General features: G+C 31.5%; 1 protein-coding gene across 1 annotated transcript in view; it reads right to left on the bottom strand.

The window, feature by feature from the left end:
• Nucleotides 1–23,698, bottom strand: part of LOC129223885 (protein O-mannosyl-transferase 2-like) — a 79,395-nt gene that overhangs the window by 12,008 nt on the left and 43,689 nt on the right. Inside the window, exons 10-17 of the mRNA XM_054858257.1 lie at nucleotides 22,670–22,806; nucleotides 21,748–21,826; nucleotides 19,755–19,906; nucleotides 18,456–18,544; nucleotides 13,938–14,014; nucleotides 9,923–9,994; nucleotides 8,895–9,051; nucleotides 6,348–6,488 (exon numbers count right to left, since the gene is read on the bottom strand). Of these exons, the coding sequence (XP_054714232.1) occupies nucleotides 6,348–6,488; nucleotides 8,895–9,051; nucleotides 9,923–9,994; nucleotides 13,938–14,014; nucleotides 18,456–18,544; nucleotides 19,755–19,906; nucleotides 21,748–21,826; nucleotides 22,670–22,806 (904 nt within the window). The remainder of the gene's footprint in view (nucleotides 1–6,347; nucleotides 6,489–8,894; nucleotides 9,052–9,922; nucleotides 9,995–13,937; nucleotides 14,015–18,455; nucleotides 18,545–19,754; nucleotides 19,907–21,747; nucleotides 21,827–22,669; nucleotides 22,807–23,698) is intronic.

Raw genomic sequence — 23,698 nt, 5'->3', positions numbered from 1 at the left:
TTTTCGACATTGAAATTTTCAAAACATAATCTTATAATATGTTTGAAATCATTAAAAGGAAAGGGGACAGGTTTCCCGAGCGTCTGCCCCAAGATTTTTTAGGATGGAGCCGTGCCCTTCCGCTTTTAAGCTAACCTTTGACCCTTAAAAGTTTAACTTCACAAAAGCGTAATTTTTTTTTCAAAAGGTCAAGATTCACACAAGCCTGTCCTTGAAACGTCACTGTCTCATTCACAAGAATCTGATTAGAATATAGGTGAATCTTTTTTGCATTATCTTTAAAACTAAACATCAAAAAGCTTCTAAATATTTAAAAAATAATTACTATCGAAAACACATGAACCTTGTATGTACCTAGAAGATCAAAAAGTAAAAGAAAAGCCTTTTGTATTTTACAAAACTTCTCTTAAAAAGTACCCATTTACCTGAAAGCGCACTGCCCCTTTTTTGATCTGAGGGGAAATACTAGTTCCTTTTAGGCATTTTTTTTTCTGAAACTGAAATCAATTTTAGGCTAAAGTGCAGATAAAAGGATTACGGAGTTCTCCCACGAAATTTTCAAAAAAGTGAAATATTAAGCTGTTTTTAGTGACTTTAAGGGAATGGCGAAGATTCGAAGACTTTGTCTGGCAATTTTTTGATATACAAATCTGAAAAACACAATTGTGGACCTTGATGCAAAAACAACAAACCAGCTAAGTTCAGACTCGTTTCATTTTTGGTAAGACCAACAAATAACATCAGTGTCTAACTGTTCGATAGAAAGGCTAATATCTTTCCCACTTTATTTACTGGAAAGTAGAGGTTTGATCTTACATTTGTATCCTGTTGGTGCATCCCCTTAATTATAAATCTGACCCCGATTACTACTAATAATGCTTTAAAAAAACCTTGCCCCCCCACCCCCGGAACTCAGTCCTAAATCTGCCTATGTTCAGGAGCTCTCTCTTCAAAGTTGAAGTTTTATCCTGTTTTAGATTCGGTTTATAGTAGTCCAGACTTGCTTTCCCATATGAGTGATTCCATACCAACTCAACCAAAATAAAAAAAGTTGGTTGCATGACCAACTCGGATTTTCTTTAAATTTGGTACACAGATTAAGGATATAGAGGCATGAAAAAGTCCAAATTTTTAGGTTCCTGCTCCACTTATTTTTTGAGATACAGGTCCTCGAAATTTGTCCACCCGCTCAAAATGCCAAGAAAGTGATGTCATTTAATTTTTTTTCCTTAAAAATTCTACTCATGCAATATAGAAGTGTTTGGTATCTATGAAAATTAGTCACTCCAGGCATTCAGGAAAAAAATATTACAATGTTTAAAATGAAAAAGGTTAAGGTACACTACTCTTAGAAGTTACTACCACAAAAATTTGATTTTGCCGATTTCGATGAAATTGAGACATTGATTCTAAAAAAAGGGAAACAAAACCAATGGTTTGCTCACTTTCTGGTAGTCTACTGGTGTTCCCTATAAATAACTACACAATAAATAATTTGGGTTTCACACTCCTTCTTGGAAATATTTAAGCTGAAAGACAACCCATAAGTCGAAAAAACGCAATTTTGACCATTTTGGCAGCCATTTTTCTCCTAAAGGGAGAGCACTAGGAACTTATTTCTTTTTTTTAAGTAAGCTACTGATATGTTAGCTATTCACAGGAAAAGAGTTTACTTATGGTTATTATTTGCATAAAGAGATATCCCGCTGATAGCATATGCATGTTTTCCTCATAATACCATATGCTTGTGTTCGTCCCCTCAGACTTTACAATAACAGGAAAGAAAAATAATGCATTTATTAATTGTACTATATCTAGAAGAATTCAAAAAAATTAACATATTACTGCATTAAAAAAAATATTTAAAAAAAAATTCTGCATTTTATATTAATATTAGGCATTTGATGAAAACAGGACTTTTTTTCCAAAACTGAGCAATTTGCATTCATAATTATAAAGTACTAATTAATTTTTTTAAAAAAGGAATTATAAATATTTATCTCACAAGCAATGTAGGTTGAATTTAGCATAATATTGAAAATTGATACAAACATAATTTTATTTAGCTGCAAGCATAAGTTCCTGTATTTTTTTTCTTCCCTACAGCAGATACTTTAATCTGATTAGATATGTTTGCAGACACAATACATACCGAAAGCTTAGATTTACTAATCGGAATAAATGTATGGTATTCTCTTGTAGCCTCAATTGTTGCGGCAAAAGCTAGTCTTTCAGAAAGCAATTCTCTTGTGTTTGCTACATGTTCTTCAGATGTGAAGAAAAATTTGATCATTTTAAAATTGCCTTAACAATAATTTATTTTATTCAAATACAAAAGTGACGACAAGCAACAGGCTCTGGGCCCAGCTAGACTAGTCTTTGTCCATTTATCAATCCCGAATGAAGATTAAGAATCCTTCCTAAAACTGTTCACCCAGTTGTATCTAACAGCTGCTTCTAGTAAACTATAACAAATGCGTAAAGCACTGTTGAAGTGGTAATTTTTAAGTCGCTACAGGAACTGAACGATGAACGTTTTAACTAAAGTGAATTTTAAAGTTTTACAAAAGTAGATCATGCTTTATTGTAGCATATTTCCTTCTAAAACCATAAGCCTTAAGAGTCTGAAATTAATAATTTTTTTTTTTTTCGTTCTTTTCATTATGCTTTACAAATTTTTCTTTATTTCTAAATCCAATTTGTGCTTTTGGAAAAAGTAGCTTTTGCCGCAACAATTGAGGGTACAAGAGAATACCATAAATTTATTCCGATTAGTAAATCTGCTTTTGGTATTTGTTGTGGCTGCAAACATATCTAATCAGATTAAAGTATCTGCTGTAGGGAAGAAAAAAATACAGAAACTTAAGCTTGCAGCTAAATAAAATTATTTATGTATCAATTTTCAATATTATGCTAAATTCAACCCATATTGCTTGTGAGATAAATATTTATATTTCCTTTTTTTACACTGATTTTTAAAAAAATTTAGTACTTTATAATTATTATATTTAAAAAAATATTATAATACTTTCTAATATTTTTTTAAATGCAGTAATATGTTAATTTTTTTGAATGATTCTAGATATAGTACAATTAACAAATGCATTATTTTTCTTTCCTATTATTGTTAAGTCTGAGGGGGCGAACACAAGCATATGGTATTACGAGGAAAACATGCATATGCTATCAGAGGGATATCTCTTTATGCAAATAATAACCAAAAGTAAACTTTTTTCCTGTGAATAGCCAACATATCAGTAGCTTACTTAAAAAAAAGAAATAAGTTCCTAGTGCTCTCCCTTTAGGAGAAAAACGGCTGCCAAAATGGTCAAAATTGCGTTTTTTTGATTATGGGTTGTCTTTCAGCTTAAATATTTCCAAGAAGGAGTGTGAAACCCAAATAATTTATTGTGTAGTTATTTATAGGGAACACCAGTAGACTACCAGAAAGTGAGCAAACTATTGGTTTTGTTTCCCTTTTTTTGGAATCAATGTCTCAATTTCAGCGAAATCGGAAAAATCAAATTTTTGTGGTAATAACTTCTAAGAGTACTGTACCTTAACCGTTTTCATTTTAAACATTGTAATATTTTTTTCCTGAATGCCTGGAGTGACTAATTTTCATAGATACCAAACACTTCTATATTGCATGAGTAGAATTTCCAAGAAAAAAAAATAAATGACATCACTTTCTTGGCATTTTGAGCGGGTGGACAAACTTCGAGGACCCGTATCTCAAAAAATAAGTGGAGCAGGAACCTAAAAATTTAGACTTTTTCATGCCTCTATATCATCAATCTGTGCACCAAATTTAAAGAAAATCTGAGTCGGTCATGAACCCCCATTGGTTGAGTTGGTATGGAATCACTCATATGTGATTCTGAGATTAAAATACTCGTATAGCAATAATTTACAATTGAGGTAGTGAGAAGCAAAGGGATGCGAGGGGCAAAATTAAAAATTTGGAGATAACCAGTACACATGGTAGGTGAACCTCTCCTCTGTCTTGGGGCAAGAGATGGTAATAGTAGCCCTGGTTGTAGCTGCTGTATAGCATGATTTAGAAAAAAAATGAATGAAACTCTACCTAGGAGCTAATCTTTGAACACGTTTTACTCAAAACTTGAAAATGTCTACTTACATCCCTTTGCTTCTCACTACCTCAATTGACCAAAGAAATATCTTGCCAACTGACAGCATTTGGTTGAATCTCTCACAGCCAGTGAGCGTGCAAGACATTTTGGGGTTCATAACAAATGACTTTTACACCCCCCCCCCCCCTCTATCTTATTTATCACTATGTCCGTACATATATTTCACCCCTCATTTAAAAAACTCGGACCTCCTTCAGGCTCGGAACCAGGCCAACAGGTGTCCCTTCTCCCCTGCCCCCGGCTCCCCATGCATGCCTATGCTCATGTATCAACCCCAAAGCATGGCCCATTCATTTAGAGCAGAGTCGGGGCCGGCCGCTATATTTAATGGTGCAGGTCCCTTCAATTTTTGTTAAGAGATGTACAAATATAAGTTTTTAAGGCTCTTTTTTCGTCCCGGGTCCCCAACTTCTCTGTCCCACCTATGTTTCCCTAATGTGGGAGCCATGGCCCACAGAGCTATAAAAACTAGGGAGAAAGTTGATAAGAGAGGAAAGCATTCACACGTGTGAATGTCGGCTATTTATTTGGTCCCTGCTTAGGATGGAAAAAAAATCATTTTTCCAAACGCTTTTTTCACATAGAGTAAAGCAATAGAGTAAACGAATTAAATGTTTTTATATATTTTTTTTATTATGACACTTTAAAAAATGTTAGGTGTGAATTAAAATGTACTAAGTTCAATAAAAAAATTGCTTGAAGTGGCCTAGTCGGGGATCCCCGAATAGCCGACCTGGCCAGCCCGCCCCTGCATATAAGCATTCATAGTGAACTAGGAAGTGCAATTTCAGTGGTGTTGAAGTGTTTGTTGAAAATATTTGTTGGGATACATGGCTTTTCACACCTAAAATACACACAAGAAAAGGTAAATAAATAAAGAAGGAAACCTTAACTTTCTTTCCTTTACGTAAATAATAGTCTAGAACATTTCTGTCCTTTTGGGTCCCTTCAAAATCGAGGGCCAAAAGGCAGCTTAGTTAGTCTATTCGGTAATCAGGCTCTGAATATTAGTAAAATATAATAGAATTAAAAATTCCATGTTTTGTGTTTTGATTAACTGTGTCACATACTAAAATGATAAATCTTTAAAATTTGAGCTCCTACGCAAAAACTAATGACTAATATTTAAATTCAGCACACCAAATCCATACAAAATCAGGTGCAAATACCCTGGCAACAAAATGACTGTTGCCCCGAGAAATCAATGCTAGATATCATAGGCGGATGGTGATCAAAAAAGTGGGGAGTCAAAAGAAGTGTATGGGGTTAGGGGGCGTGGTCCACAAGTTGTTTTTTTTTTTTAATTGAAGGCTTTTAACATTACTGATTCTATGACCTCCAAAAAATATGAAACATGGCCTCAAAAATTGGGAGGGATGGTCAATGTAGACTTCCAATTCGAAGCTCCATTTTTATGAAATAAGATGAGAAAAGTCCATTTGGAATTTTTAGTTTTTCTTTTCATGAAATAAATCAATCCACCCAAAAAATAAAATCATATTTCAGGCCATTATTATCTTTTTACTCTAAAAAGTGAGGAGGCAATGTATCATTATGACACCATGATTACAGAGCCCGATCATCCTGACATTGGACATGGGGCACATTTCTATTTCAGGGCCCACTAGGAACCAACTAAGATTTTTGAAGACACTGGGCACGAAATTCATTTTGCGCCCCCTCCCCCCCTCCCACTTTTTTATATGTTGAAGCTATAAAATATTTCGATACTTGCGTTTTTACACAATCATACTAAATTTGGTGGTACCACAATATAATACATACATTTAAAAAGTAGAAGAGTAAAGAAAGTAGTATACGATATATATATAAAATGTGGTTAAACTTTACCCATTGCAGTGAACCGTAAATACCAAAATTATCTATGATATAACTTTTAATAGTAAATACAGACTAAATTTGGAGTACTTTTCTGATTTGCAAAGAGATCACATTTTGAAGGGGAATTTTTATCAACAAATAGATTTTTTCCTTGTTTTGGCATTAGCAAAACTATCAATGATATCATTGTACTCTAGGTTCTGAGTGAAATCATTACTTATTTTTAATTAACATGATAATTTAAGGGGATTTTGGGCCCCCCTGAAATCTAAGAGGAGGGGCTTGCGCCCCACATGCCCCTGCGGTAATCAGGCTCTGCATGATTCTGTATTTAAATGAAAAACAACGTACCTGAGAGCCAGCTGTTGAAAATCAATGCTGGGAAGTAGTGATGGAAATACAATACACGACTCATTGCATAAAATGGCAAGTAATGCAAAGCCCAGCCAAGGAAAAGCCACAAGCATGCATCCATTGTCTTATCGTTAAGCTCTGAAAGAGTGGATTGTGATTTAAGAAAATAAAACAGAAAATTTAAATATCTGTTTAGGTTAGGGGCACACAACCTTGTTCAGTAAAGGGCAACTTCTACTACAGATGCACTAGTGTAAGGCCACATGTACGTCCAGCATTTAAGGGTTTTAGGAGGATGCAATTGCTCATCATTAATCAACAGAAACTGCAAATGAGTCTTCAAATATAGTTTTGTATGACTTTTCAAACCTGAAACCATTCACTCGCTGCAGAAAAAAAGTAAAGAAAAAAAAACATCAGGCCTTTTTTAAAAGTTCTTTTCAGTCTATAACCTGAATCAAGATTATTAGCTTTAACCCTAGAATTACGGTGGTCTTTGTGCAATAAAAAATTAAAACAATTTTTCAAAAATATCCTTAAAATAGCCAATGCTGTTTCAGATTTTTTCATTAACTAGCGACAAATGCTATTTTTTACCCATAAAAACATCATGAATGCTTCAAATTCTTGCAATATCATGTTCTAAGAGGCATTTTTGATTTGGTGTTCGGTTTCAGCATCAGTAAATGTATTTTCATTTCTTTTTTCTCTCAAAAGGGTCAAAATGACATCTGCACACTTTTAGGTATTATTCTTTAGTTTGGGTTTTAAAAAGAATCCTCTTGAAAACTTGATATTATTACACATCATGGTTTTTATGAAAATACAGAGGAGCAGTTAACAAAAAACGTTTGCATGGGGTCGAAATGACCCCTTCTGTAATTCTAGCATTAAATAGTATTTTTCAATCCATAATCCACAAATAATATGTTTTGTATCATTATAACTCATTGCTTATCATGCCGATCAATGCAATTAAATAAAAAATTATTCATTCTAAAAAAATATGGTAGTATTCTTGCTTAATATGATTTGTATTCATAGGCGGATTTAGGACTGAGTTCCTGGGGGGGGGGGCAGGATTTTTTTTTTTTTTGGAGCAACATTTTTAATTGCCCCCCCCCCCCCCATGTTTTTGTCTGTTTTCTGTGATGCGTAAAGCCATTATTTACTTTTTTATGTGTCGTTTTCATTAGTGTGTAAGCATGCTGTCCTTTTTAAATTGACCTTAAAAGAGAGTGGGCTGGTATTAAGAGAGTAACGCAGTGCTCCCTTTTAAGTGGGATATAGAATATCTCTAGTTTTAGGGGGTCCGAGGGTTACACCCCCGGAGGAAATTATCTAAAATGGATATAAAATTCTGCATTTTGAAGTCTTATAAGGGTTAGTTGGAAATAATAGGCAAATAATTTTTTTTTAAGTTTTACGCTTTAAAAGTGCTTTGTGATGCAAGTTAATACTTTAAAAGAAATGGTGCACAGATTTAGAGAATAGGTATCAAGAGAGTAACACACTACCCATTTGAACAATTCTTAATTTATACACTTGATAAGAAATAAAATTGAAGCACACTTTGCTTAGGAGTTTCAAAGACTTGTCTAATTATTTTCAAGGTTTCGTTGGTTAGATTGGGTTTTGGTTCAAGAGCCCTTGTAGGCTATCTACGGCAATTCTTTTCAGGAATTTTAGAACCTATCAATAATTTGCACTTTCTAGTCTCTGAAATTGAGTAGTAGATTATACACTTGTACAGTATTGTTCAAACTTTGTAAGAAACGGTTATTTTAAGTTTAAAAGAAAAAATAAACTTGAATTTCCTATTCAAAAAAGAAAAAAACCATGATTTTTTTGTTAAGATTTTGGAAGATAAGTTGTTACTATATAAACTCCTCCCAAAACTCCCCTCCCCCCCTATAAATCCACCCATGCTCTTCTGAACTATTCAAAAACGAAAAAATAATGATTTTTTTTTTAAAAATTTTTGGAAGATGTGTGTTACTACATAAAGTCCTTCCAAAACTGGGGGGGGGGCATTGCGCCCCTCTGACCCCCCATAAATCCGCCCATGTTTGTATTGTGTGCTATTTTGAAAGAATGAGAAACATCATGATGCAAAGCCAATAAGAGATTGCTGAAAAATTAAAGATAAATACCAACATTACGCTCCATACATGGCATTGAAGAAATATGTAAAAATGTACAAAAATGCAAACTTTTGGTCTATTCTTTATACTTTTCAAAACTATGAAATCTTTTTACAAATGAATTTCGGAGCATTTTGATATGGCGTGTGTAATTTAAGATCTTATCTGGAAAAGCTTCCTTTATTTTTTTGTGCCTTTTTCAAGCATTTTTTCTTTCAAAAAAAAAAAATAATAATAATAAATAAATAAATAAATGAATAAATAAGTAAATAAAAATATTTCTTTTTTCAAAGGGAAAAAAACCTTAAATTCATTTGCAAGCCGCACATCACTCTGTGGCAAATCGTAGATTGTGCACCCCTAATTTAGGTAAAAGAAAAAAATGCTGTTAATTTTTTACCTTTCAGTTCTTGCCGTTGTTTCAGTCCTCGTTGTTCTTGAATAGCAATGATTAGCTTTAAGATGAAGTAAAATAATAAGACAATTAAATTTCCCCACCAAATTATGGGATTTCCCAGTAAGTATATTTTAAGCTGCTGGCCTGAGAAAAATTGTCCCTGAAATAAATAAGATGTCAGCATTACGTTTACTGAATTTTTACGTTGTTTTAAACAACACACATGCTAAAACTTTTGATGATTTTAGATCATCTTGTTTTCTTTTCATGATTAATTTTATGCAATATTTAGGGAGGGGGAGACTGAAAATCTAGTTTTTATCACAAAACATACACATATTTTGCATGAGATCACATAATTCCAACTTTTTATAAAATCCCACTCAATAAAAATCCTTTTGTACACTGTTCCTACTGTTCACAATTAGGGGACATAAGTTATAAAAATTGGGAAATTTCTCTTTTCAAACTTTTCAAATTTTCATACTTATTTTAAGACAGCATTCAGTATAAATGAATTGACTCACAATAACATAATAGTCTACTGTAAATAAATTATCCCCCTCCTGCAAGCTGATAAGCAAAGCAATCATTTAAAGGGGAAAAAAATCTTTCTTATTTTGACTGCATTTTTATGCATAATATGAAAAGAAAACTGGTGGGAAAACTTCGACTTAAAAAGACATTCGAAATAGAGACAATTTCGTACTGAAAACACCAAATTATTTTGGGAGCTAATGAAAACTTTGGGATAAAAGAATATTCAAGTTATAAGGCTTCAAGTTATCAAGAGTCAGCTGTAGTTATGCGTTTTTCGTGGAAAATATGCAAGTGCAAATTACTTCTCCCCTCTTTTGATATTTTCCCCATGATAATATTATATAATAATCACATCAATTTTTAATTAAATATTTATTGCAAGTAACTAATTTCAAATGCACTACAGGTATGTTATCCAAAATCATTTACTAAAAAATAATGAACAAAAATACTAAAAACAAGTCATCAGTAAAAATATGAGAAATACTAACCCTTAAATTAATTGGCCATTGCCAAGGTTTTGAAGTAATCTCGCCTTCTTTTGGTTTCAAACCAGCATTTCCCTAAAATTTAGAGAAATGTAAGGGAAAATTCTAATGTATATTTTTTCTATCTTGCTGTAATAATAATTATAATTATAATTAAAAGTCAAAAATGATTCAAATATAACAGGGTTGCCACTGACGACTAAAAAAGCAACTATTGAAATTATTTTGAAGAGTTGCAGACTATGACGACTATTTTAGTCGAGATTAAGACAAAAACGACTATTTTGTACAAAAATTGCTACTATTTTAGCCTAAAAGCAACTAAAATGTAAAAAAATACAAAAATTGAAACATCTTTATCTTGAAGTATCATCGGCTGAAATTTTCTATAATTTCAAACTCACTCAGATCTGTCAAATTATGCAAAAAGTCGCTAAATGGGCTAGGCCTTATTTATCGCCAAGGATAAGTAAAAGAGACCTTTTTGGATTTTTTTCTCCTGGCGCCATCAGGCGCAAGATGAACATTTCTTGCCAACAAACTTTCTGCCAATTACAACCTTGTACCTTGTACGGAAGGAAATAGTTTAGCTTTCACAATCAAACGCACTTAATTTTAATTACAAAAAATGCTGATTCAATAGCGGATCAAAGTTTAAAGGGGACAAATGCGACTTTTTTAGGTTACTCTGGATCATTAACTTCTGGATACCTTGCCATTTTTCTCTGCAGCTGCAATATTTGAACAATGTTATTTAATGAACATAGAGCTTTTAGCCTTTTTATTATTATTTTCATTTAATGTACATAAAACTTAAATGTGAAAATGGAAATAAAAACTGAAGATTGTTTTATCTGCAAAAGAAAAGTGATAGTGAATTTAAGAGCAGTGTTAAGCATTTTACTTTTGTGATTTAAAAGCCTGATGTACCATAAGAAATACTACAGTGTGCTATCAGCACATATTTATGTAATACTTAACTTGTTTTACATTTATAGGTACATTTGAACCCTATTAATAATGATAAGTTTTGGGAGATGACTTGTTAAATTTTATCAACTACATGCATACTAATAACCATTACAATTATATGGTTGCTAATATTAGCCATAGGTTACTTAATGAACATACACCAGTCTTTTTTACTTTCTTCTATATCTAACATATAGAAGAAAGTATTGAATTCATGCAAATTTTCGAATTTTGACAGATTTGAACGCTTTGAGATGTGTTGAGTTCATTTCGACCATTTTTGGAAAATGTCTGTCCGTTTGTGTGTGTCCATATGTGTGTGACCGGTTTTTTGTGGTCGCTCTACAGCAAAAACTACCGCGTGAAAACAAACAAAATTTGGTACACATATAAGCCCCTATGTGAACTTGTGCCCTTTTGGTGGGAATTCCTCCAAGGGGGGTGGAGCAATGGAGCGTTTCTTGAGTTATGCGGTCTTGCTATTCTGTGGAAAGTAACAGGGGGTATCAAACAAAATTTGGTCCATATGTTGCCCTTACCATGTACAGGTGCTTATTCAGTTTTGGTGTCAATAGCTCAAACGGAGGCTGAGCTATAGAACTTTTCTGTCACCAATTGTGAATACTATATCTCAAGAAATAATGAACGAAATCAAACAAAAATTTAACAACAAGTAGCCCTTAACTGGTATAAGAGCTGATTCTATTTTGGCATCAATAGCTGAAAAGGGTGTGGCGCAATCGAACTTCCATTACCGTGTTTTACATAATTAATATTTCAATTTCTTATTGTCTGCTATGTTTATATTTTGTTGTGTTTTTTAATTAAATTATCGACTGTTTGTTGGTAATGGCAACAATAAAAGAAACTAGATAGAATAGTGGAAATGCTTTGATGGAATATTAATGCTGTTTTTCCCGCCCACTGTTTGCTGAAAAATACTATTTTAAATTTTTACGTCAATAATTGCTCTTATTTAATTTATTTTTAAGGTATTCAAAAAATTTCTCAGCAAAAATATATGTGAAAGCTGATTACTATTATTCGATTAACCAGGTAAATTATTCGATTAAGTAGAGGATCTCCAACGTTACACCTATGGGGAAATATTCGGTCCCTGGAGATTTTATTCGTATAAACGGTGTATTCATTTATCCGTTACTCAATTAAGCGGGGCTGACAGTATTTCACTTTGCCCCTACATGTACTTGTCTGATTGTAGAAAGTATGTAAAATACAAATAAACTTAATATTAACTAAATAAATATTTCATAGAGTAGGTCTCAATTAATATTTAAAATGTTAATAACAATCAATAACTGTATAACTAACTTTTTGACTTGCAACAAAATATTACAATATGAATATCAATTTCTGAAAATTGCCTGTATTATCATATGCTTTAATCTTAGGTGGTATTTTTTTCCTGACTGGAATAGATTACACTAGCTGCGTTGCCCGGCTTTGCCCGGTCTACCTTGAAAATAACCATTGTGTCAAGTGAAAAATATTCAATAACCAGGCTTAAATAAAAGAAAAAAAAACAATCATGCAAAATTTTTCCTCCAAACAGTAACGACATATATTAAAATACTTTTAAGAAATTAAAATAAAATGAGAAGATGGATTTAAAAAGCATAACCATGGAAAGACAAAATAAAATAAGTTTAAGAATTGAAAATGAGAAAGATGGAAATAAACAATGAATTCAAAAAGCGTTACCATGGAAACGCAAAATGAAGTGGTTAAAGACTTGAATAAAGAACAGATTTTTGAACTTCATTTAATTCGCTTGTAACTCTAAAAAAAACAGCTCTTTCCAATGGTGTCAAAAAGAAAACTGTAGGACAATGCCTTCACTTTTTATTGATATACTAGCTGCGCCGCCCGGCTTTACACGGTCTACCAAGAAAATAAAAGTTATGTCAAGTGATGCGTGTCCAACAATCAAGCTTGAACAAAAAAAATCAGTAACATTTTGTGGTAGATTCCGGAAAAATAACCAAAAAAGAAACATTTTAATTCTCCCGATTACAGGAAAAGCCTCAAAACAAAACCAAGAACTTTGTTTATTCATTTTCGAGAAAAAAATGGCAACGGATCTTTCATTTAATGATTTTCTTCGCGCTACAAATTTCAATAAAAGCATTGTTACGGAAAGTTGAGATGAAGCACTGAATAATAATTTGAATGGAGGAAAGCCTTCAAAAAGTAAGGATTTTATGTTGAAATCTAAGTGTCATGATTAATATAGTTTTTAATTGATATCTCCGCTAATTATTATTGGAGGATTATGTTAAATAGCCAAACATAAAGACGGGAAAATTAGGAATCTATCAATACCTGGTCCGATGTTCAGTTCATTGGCGCTCCGGAGAAAGTAACTTGGACATACATACATACATACTTGCATACATAGTTACATACATAGGTACATACGCTCAGTTTTAATGAAGAAAGTAATGCTTAAATTTTAGTAAAGCCTAAAAAAATCGAGCTAAAAACGCAAATAACTAATGAATGTAATCCGTAAAGTAGTTAGAGCATTGAAACAGATTGCCTACAACGTAGAAAATTCTGCCCTTTCCATCGATAAGTAACATTAATATGTGCAAGTAATTTTTCCCCCTTATATTCGGGAATTTGTGAAATTTGGGCCTAAATTGAAATAAAAAAAAGAACTACTTGTCGAATTTTTTCGAACTGGTCTGCAAACCTTTCCGGTGCTAAAAGAAAGATGCTGTGAAATTTTCAACGAAATCGGCCAGGTAGTTCTCGAGTTTTGTGTGTTCAAACAAACAGACGCTTTTTGGGGACTTCATTTTATACTATGTAGAGATGTGCTACTATGTAATTAAGATATTACAAGATAGGTGGCGCTAAAAGCAGAGAATATATTTCACCATTTTACTTTGCCCTGCTATTTCACTTGAGTTAGTTCAATGAGTTAGCTGGTTGCATTTATGATTGATATCACATTAATCCGTACAAATCAAATACAAAATTATCACACATACAATAGAAAAGACAAAAAATATGCTCTTACTTGAATCATAACTGCATGTGATTCAAAAAATCTTTCTAAAAAACTTGGGGCATAAACTTCAAAACTTACATTAGGCACTGTAAATAAATATTAAAACTTTAATCAATGGCTAAAAATCCAAAACCACATTGACATTTGCACCATCTTTCAGTTTTACAACTCATAAATTTTAAGTTAGTTATGAAATAAAAAATGAAACTCTGAAAAATAATGTTAATTTTATATGTTATGAACAAATATTTTATGTATTAATACATTCTATCTAAAAAAGAAATTATGTTCAAATGCTTTGCATAATTTTAGGAAAGCAACAAAACACAATTTATAAAAGTTTCTCCTTCTTAATGCTTTATGATCCCTTTATCTTGTAATCTACATCTATCAACACAATGATGGATTAAAAGTGAACAAAGCTCAAAAACATGCATGGCTGTGATAGTGACACAACCAAATTTTGATTCATTATTTAGGATAACATTAAAAAGTGCTACTCTAATAATTATGAACTTGCACAGCAATTTACAATAATATTAATCAATATTTTTACATAAATTAATATGAAATATGTGACCAACAATTTTATGCAGTGAAAAATGATGATACACATACAGTTGTCTGTGCATTTCCAATTCCTAAATAACATTTATGTATAATGCACACTTCGAATTTTAAAACAAATATTTCATAGGGATTATGTAGCATATATGTTTATTTTTCTCTCTTAATGACTATTTGAGCTTTAGTTCTGTAAGCAGGAAAATGAAATTATTTCATTTTTTTCAAAGATGAGTCTCTTTTATCCTTATACATAATTACATAATTAAACAATAAATGTCAAAATTTACGATGGGTGAAATAATATTTTTTCAATGAAATCAATTTCAAATAGAAGTTATAAATTAGCACTATTGCACAGACAGATATATTGAAAGTTGTTTACCTACATTGTACTAGTTTTGAAGTATTTAAAAATTGGAAGAAAATATTAACATAAATGTGTCATTAGACTCTTCAAAATGTTCAAACAAATTAGCGAGAAATTGCAAAATAACAATTTGAAAAAATGAAAGAATGATAAAGTTATTGTAAAATATTTTATAACTAGCCAAACCCGAGCAAGAACTAGAAAACATCTGCTCTCTAATGTGCTGTTCCCTTCAGAAATAAAAAAAAATCTTATAGTAGAATAAACAAATATTTTAGTCGCAGAAGCTTGGCAAGTTTCCGGCAGGGTTTCTCTAACATGGTCGATTGGAGATTAACAAAGAAGTTGGAGGATTATTTAGATTTTTATGAAACTTTTAAGGTCATGGATTTTCAAATTTCTTTGGCAGATTATTTTCAATTTTACTGGAATCATTAAAATTCGAGACAAAAAACATTTTTTATGTTAAATATTTTTATGTGTGTATGTGTCTATATGTATATATGTGTGTGGATGTGTTAGGGCCAGTGGTTGGAAAAACTACATTTTTTTTGTAGCGAACTACAACTACAACTACTTCAGTACAAATGTAGTTAACTACCACTACAACTGCTTTTTTCAAAATGTAGCAACTACAAACTACTTTTGAAATGCAGTCGCTACTTCGCTACTTTTTAAAAAAATAAATAAATAAAAAGCATACACATACACAGTTTGAAGATTGAATGAAAATGGTTTAGATTAATATATTGGTTCATGTGAACATGGAAATATTACTAAAAACTATTATTCTTTCTTTCCTTTACAAAGCCGATTCTTCAATTCAAACATTTTTAAGAATTTTTGCGATTATTCCCTGCAAGAAAGGATTTAAAAGTGGAAGGAATTCAACCTTCAAATTTTTAATCCTTTAATGACAGTAAATATTTAATTCACGAAGTGCAACTCGGCTATTTGAAAATTTAGATAGATGCAGTCAAAATTTGATTAAAAAATTTTACATAGACATACATTCATAAAATTGATTTAGATGATGAAAAGCATCTTTTAAACATAATGAAAAAACCTTCTCATTATAGGAGTTACTTTTATAGGAACTTATATTTTGTAGAATTAATTAATTGATTTTGAGCTTTAAGCTAGGGGTGGGCACCATCTCTTTTCTTACGCCCCTGATAAAATGGAAATAAAAGCATTTTTTAGTTTTAACATTTAATAATTGACCTTTTATTACTTTAATATATCAACACTCAATCAGCAAAAAAGAAGAAAAAAAGAAATAGGAAAAATATCCCAAACGGTACTACTATTTTTTTTAAATCAAATATTAATAATTTTCCGAAATATGAAACAAAACTAAAAATGCTTACTTTATTTCAATGTGCAATTTTTAAATACCCATTAAAATTATAACTATGCTTCCTTGACGAGGGGCATAATTCTGCTTTGCATAGGAAAAACATTATTTTCTCTAACCAATAGGTTGTTATGGAACTAAGATGTAGTATTTTGGTAACGGAAGGACATCAAATTGTCTTTCTTTAGTAATGGAAAAATTTCATGGTTGAAAAAAAAAAAAATTTTTAATTACTTACCAAAAAAGTTTAACTAGACATTCAAAAGATAAAAGTTAACCTAAATATTATATGCTGATAACGAGTTTATTGAAATTCTAGTGTGTAAGTTGAAAAGATATTTTTTGCTCTGTAAAAATATAAAGAGAAAACTTGATTTTGCCCTTTATTATCTGGAAGTCATCAAACTGTTTGGGAAAAACATATTAAGATCCAAGAAGTTCATTTATTTCTAAAGAGAATGGTATATGGCAAGTGACAGAATCTTAAGTTTTAAAATTCATGTGTCATGTCGCCTTTTTCCTGGAATTCACCCATTGTCATAAATCGGCATAAATATTTCGTTTCACGAATTTTCTGGTCCCCATTAAGGAGCATCGAATGATGGATTCGGGCTACAACGCGATTCGACTAATGCGAAATGACTGTCTTGCGAGTTTTTCTCGAGCAACGAATTTTGCAGCTGACTCCACCCAGTACTAATCGAAACATCGGATTGTTAATGTACAAATCGTCACTTCGCATCTTTTTTATTCTTAATATGAAGTTGATGAAACACATTTTCATATAAGCGGGCTGTTTATCTGCAGTTTGAAAATGGAAGGAAATACAAAGTTTCTGACAAATGAAGAAATGTACAGATTTTTGATGTGCTTGAACTAAAAGGTGCCTCGAATATAATTACTGTATCTACTGTGCAGTACTATTGTATTGCTGCATTTTATTATTGCTACATACTATACGTGCCATGCGTACTGTTTCATTTTATGCCATTCTCTTCTATTGCTTTTGTACATTCAAAGAGTATTTTTATTCAATAACACAGCTTTTTTTAAATGCAGTAAAATTTCAGCTCTTTATGTTTCAATTCGCTAATGTGAAGTTAAGAAATGGGCTAAAACAGTTTGGAGGGTGTTTTCAAGGGTCTAAAATAATTGTTATGTTCATAAAAAAAATCGTTTAGATGCCCTTTTTCACAACGCGAAATATTAATCTACGCGAGGAGTTTTGGTATGCATCCTTAAATTGAGATTCCACTGCATGTGCGGCATTGACACCAAAAGCTTTTTACTAAACGGGCAAAGTTTACAAGAAATACAAATTTTTCCTTTATCATACGTTTCAGTAACACCATAATATTTATTTTTAGCCGGCAAGGGCAGTTCAATATCATTCTCTTCTATAACATTTGCAGTAGTGTCCCTTTTAGGTGGATATTTTGGCACAATAATCTCATTGACATCTAAAATGTTCATACACGGGACTTTCTTTGCTGCCAGAAAAAACAAATGCGGTACTAAATTGGCAGTTATCGCTTATTCTTTTATTTCTAAGTCATGCTCTATTCAAGACGAATATTGGAGAAATGTGAATGTTTTGATGCCAAACAAACTAATGGCGTCAAACAGATAGAACGTATGGCGTCAAAATAAAATGTCTGATGTCGGCTTGTATTTTTCAGAGTCTTAAGAATCTGATTAGTGCAAGTTTTACTTGCGTAAGACTAGTCAGATTCGTTTGAAAACTCGTTTTTTTTTTTTTTTTGAAGCTTTATTTAAAAGTAGTTTTCTGAAATCGCTACAAACTACCTTTTTTTTGTATCGAACTATTCGCTACTCTACTTTTTTCAAAATGTAGTGCGCTACACTACAAACTACTAAAAAATGTAGCTACTACAGTAGCGTCGCTACTTGTAGCGCGCTACTTCGAACCACTGGTTAGGGCAATGTGCGAATCCGGGCCCCTCCCGAAAAAAAATTTCTGAATACCGCCTTGTTTGTAGCTCCATTGGAAAGTTATTGAACATTGCAAAAATGTACGCTATAAGCCAAATCAAATCAAACCTTTTGAAATAAAAAATTTTCAAATGCAGTTTGCTTGCATTTAACTAACGCCATTTGACAATAAGTAATAAGCTCAAATCCTGTGCCTTATACATTAAAGAAATGCATATATAGATTTTTCAATGCTTAAATTTAAATTGTATAAGTGAATATTTTTAATGCTAAGAAAACTCACGTCTAGGAAAATAGTTATCTTCAATATTCCACAAATTGTTAGGATCTCTTAAGTTAGGATTGCATGTAACTTCCATTTGCTCATAGCCCCTGAAAGAAAGAAGTATAATACATATACACACACATAAACACAAAAAAAAGAAATATTAATAATGAGCCCTACAAGCATTTTTAACCCATTGAAAATCCCATAAAAAATTTAGTCAAGTATATTTTCATGGTTTTTATTTCCAATAAAATTCAGCATCATAGAAGATGGGAGGAAAAAGGCTACTGGATTTTTTAAAATTACATTTGAATGTTTTTTAATTTTTTAAAACTCAAAATGTCAGACATTCTAAAGGTTGAAAAAAATCTCAATAATACTTGTCTTTCCTCACCATCTTCTATTTCAACCTCAGAAATATTTTTTTTTTGTAGAATTTTGTCGATTATTGTTATGGTCTTTACTACTTTTGTCTATCTCACTCTTCCTAAATCAATATGCCTCCTCCAAAAAATGTCGAGTATTTTCGCGCCTTGAGATTGTTTTAAGCAATATCTCTGTATATGCTTATACAATGGCCCAATTCTCTGAACTTGGTAGGGAAAAACTGCCAAGGAATATTGGCAAAAAAATTCATATCTTCTGTCCCTACTCCAGTTCTTGTACAATGTTTTAGTGGCACATCCCATCAATGGAATTGTTTTAAATCTTTTCTTTGAGAACTTTTCAACCTTTGAAGCTCTCAAAACACTAACAGGAGCTTGACGGTCTGATAATGGGTGATGATGTGCTGTTGAGGGTGGATTCAGTTTCTGGTTTTACAGATGGTCAATACTTATTACAAGTTACTCTTAATGCTGAATTGATGAAGAAGCTTCAAAAAAAAAATAATATTATTGTACTTTTTTTTTTTTACGAATGGTTAAAATACAGTTCAATCTTGATAAAAAGAAACATGAAAAGCTAACACCCATAGTTTGATATTTAAAATTAAGACTTTTAAAGAACAACAGCTTCATATGCTAGCGTATAAGCTCAAAAGCAACATCCATAATTCACCAAGCAAACTAATTTTGTATAAATTATTCAAATTTTCTAAAAAATGGGCACAAGCAGAAATTTAATGTAAATGTCTTGAAAGAATCTACAATATTTTGTATCAGAAGGGTAAACTTTAAAATTCATGTCCTGAACACAACTGAAATCAACATCTATAGCTTGAAAAGAAATTTGAAACATTTCAACAAAAATGATTTCACTAGGACAAGTCAAATTTTAAATAACTTTAGACTAATAAAGAATTACCATTATTACCATTTTGGAAGCTGCTTTGAATGAGAATGCAAGGCACAACCAGTTAAATAATGAATGATACGCAATTTACTTGTGACAGTAGCAACCGTAGCATGTTCCCCTTCACCGACTATTTCTACTTTCCAAACGTCATTGGCATCACCGGTTCCATTCTGAGAAAGAAAACGTAGTTACCATGAAACAGATTAGACTTTTAGCATGAACTTAAGTGTAATCCAACTTAACTTTTCTTCAAAAAATAAATAAAATTGAAGAAGGAAGGGGGTGTGCACTGCATGAATAAAATATTTTTTTCATATCAAAGAAAGAGAAGGATGAATTTTTTTGTTAATTCAAACCAGAAATAAACTGGTATGTGACTGTTTTAAAGTTTCATATATATATATATATATATATATATATATATATATATATATATATATATATATATATATATATATATATATATATATATATATATATCATTGGCAGGCAAACGTTACTAAGTTCAAACCTCCAGTTTGACACTAGGCATTGAAGCAGACACTGTTAATTTAAATTTTCAATTCACTATGAAAAATAGAAAAAATCATTTTGCAATCCCCCAACCCTTACAGTAAACTTATTCACATAATTTTTAAATTCTATAACTGGTTTATATCATGAGATAATTAATTGTAAATTCTAGTTCATTAAAATGATTCATAAGCTTTTTTTTTTGTTTGTGTGGATATAATGATTTTTGCCAGAATGCAGACAATATTTATATACATACTTATTTCTTTATTAAAGTGCGTATTAGAATCGTGATGCTTTTAATTTACAAGTCAGGTTTTGGAAATAAATCTATTGAGTTTTATATTAAATAGAAGTTATCAGTTTATGGAATTTCTTAAAATTTACAACCAAACTGCAGCATGTTTAAAATAATTTAAATATCACTGTGCGGTAACCCATTAAACAATCAAGATTTTAATAGTTATGTATTTACTCACTTTCTAAACAAGATTGCGAGTGACCAGGAGCAGAAAGTATTGTAAAAAACAAATAAATAAATAAAAAAATATGTTTTCTGAACACATCAATAAGAGCTCTCTTATTTCATTCTCAACTGAATGCATTTTTGATCTAAGAATGTCACATCGCAAATCTATAATATAAAAATCTGTATGCCTCTGTCTGTGAGGCAGCAACTCAAACTTCTTTGGACTGTGAATGTCTACCAGGTAAATATTGGTACCCTGGGATACAGGACATTCATGGGGAGCCATTCCACCTTGTCTCATGCCTCTAAACCTCAAGGGTCGGAGATAAAGGGCTGAACATTCAGGATGTAAGGGACATACTGTTAAAGGTCTAAATCCCCAGTTGTCGTTCCCCACAGGCAGCGTTGAGCCACCGTAGTAGGTGAACAGGGGTTGATGAGTGAAGCAAGCAGGGGAAGAGGGAGGCGGGGAGGCAAGTAGAATAATAATTTTAGAGTTTGAATCACCCTGTTGCCTGCACAAAACCATTTGCAAGCATCATAAATTGTTGTAAAATCGTTAAAAACTTTGTATATATAGCAAGGCTGTAGCTGGTCGAGAGTTTCCAATGTTCATACAACCTCAAAAATTTCCCAAACATTTCTTTTATACTTATAGTTAAAATATTCTTTGTTTCTCCCTTCTTTTTTAGCATTGCAGTTGCATAATTTCCCAAACTATTATGGTTCTGCAAGAAAGATGGATAACATGATACTCAGGGAAATCGGGATGTAATTTGCTTTATGCAAATGTTAAGAGAAGGAAAAAATGCTGTAAAGTTAAGATAAAACAAATTCTACTTTTTTTACTCATGTTGACTTTATTTGTCAAAGTTTAACCAAATTTTATAAGTGTTTTAGCAAAGAAAAAAATTATACTTATGGGTAAATTAGAAGTGAGTTTAAAACCGTAAAATTATCTCAACTTTAATTTTGCATTAAAAAAATACTGAAAAGCAGCAGAACTAAATCCACAAAATAGAAGCTTACTTCGCCATAACAGGTCACTTGATGATGCCTTTTAGTGACAGGGGCCATTTCTTTATGGCTATGTAAATTTCGCCTGGTTCTGAAAATGAACAATACATACATTAAGTATTAAGCATTTGAATAGCAATTAATGAGCCATGAGGAACATTACCTGGCATAGCCCATTAACATTAGAACTGTGGAACAAGTTAATTTGAATCCAAATGCTTATTTTATCACCATGTGAAAAGTATCAATTGAAGAAAAAATTCCTTTTATGACTTTTAATAATTTAAGGTGAACAACCATTTGCCAGGTTTAAAAATTTGTAACATAAACAATTTTCTGATCATTAGCACTTATATTTAAAACCATGGTGCGGTTCAATTTGATCCCTAACAAATTTCATAACTATATCCAAATATATCAGCAAGCTTTACACACATATTTCTTTTTCATACTTTCTCTTAGACCGATCAAGGGTTCTTGAAAATCTGGCGAACCTTGCATTTTGTGGCAGGCCATCTAATGCGGGGTAATATGGTAATTTAATGCATTTGTGCAAACTTAAACTATCACTATACTGCAAAGTTCAAAAAAAAAAATAGTCAAAAGTTTTATAAACATTTTTTTCATGTAGAACATTTATACATATAAATCAACAACAAAAAAAAAAATCAAGGGGGGGGGGGGGTAACGCTTGCACAAGGTACTTTAGTGATACACATTGTACGATCGAAATTCCGAAAAACCCAGAAATCTGCATCCTTTCCATCAATGTTGTAAGAATGTTTGGAAGTAACATTAAAAAAAAAAAACCCTCAAATATGAAGTTGAAATCAGCAAAATTTGTTACAAAAGTAAAAAATGATAAAGCAAGCTATTTAATAGAGCAAAGAAGCGTAAAGCATAAAAAGTACTTCACATGATTTAAGTAACTTACACAACATGTTCTAATCTAATCAGATCTCCATTAGCAACAAGTTCAATGGAACTTTTGAGATCATTTGGGTTTGGCTGAGAATCAAACTTTTTGATCATCCACTTGTTGTTTTCATCTTTATGTGAATATGCAGTGACCTGATGGTAAAAGAAAAAAAAATTAAAAGCATAATCAGAAAAAAAAAGCAAAACAAATGCACATTCAGGCATGATAACCCAATCTTTTGAAAGAGAGAGAGAAGCTAAACCATTAGAATAGAGAAATTCAAATTTACAAGGATTATTCAGTTTATAGCTCTTAATTCAATAACACAGATAAGTTGAGTAGAAAATAATGAGTTGAGTAGTTAATATATAAAAGCATCACAAACAAACTCAGTTTGGCATTCACAATATTATTAAGGATTGCCAAAGCAATTTACTCTATGTGAAGAAGTTACAAGTGTAAAAGATTTTTTCAAAAATCAATTTCATAAAAATATAATATTTTGAAAACAAATCAGAAATTAAATAAGCCAATTTAAGACAGCATGTATTAGAATGACTCCTCCACATACAAAATAACTGAAAACTCACAACGATGCAAAAGCATTGAAATCAGACACACAACAGGCACACAACAAAAAACACAACAGGCAATTTTCAGAAATGCATGATGCTTTCAAAATTTTGTTTTTTTACTTTTGAAAGTTAGAAATTACAAACATTCAATTAAATGCTTAGAGGTGTTAAAATTATGCATGGAAATTTTCCTTAATCTTCAGAACTAATCAAAATTTTGCAAAAAAAAAAAAAAAAATGCTTTTACAAGAAGCAAATTTCACTCAAGCCCTACTTTAAATTTTTAAAATGGATTTTCAATAAAATAACAATTCATTTCTACGTTTAATCTATTAGAATGGTTAAAAAGCAACAAGGAAACAATAATGAGATTCAAAGGTTTTACATATGGGACTTCCTTCAATCTTGAATTTCTCCGCACAGGTTAAATATATTTTATCAAATATTGTTACAGGAAGTCTTTACTGAA

This window comes from Uloborus diversus, chromosome 6 (assembly GCF_026930045.1).
Source record: "Uloborus diversus isolate 005 chromosome 6, Udiv.v.3.1, whole genome shotgun sequence".
Lineage (NCBI taxonomy): Eukaryota > Metazoa > Arthropoda > Arachnida > Araneae > Uloboridae > Uloborus > Uloborus diversus.
The sequence above is the reverse complement of the archived record's forward strand: the minus strand, read 5'-3'. Positions and strand labels throughout refer to the sequence as shown.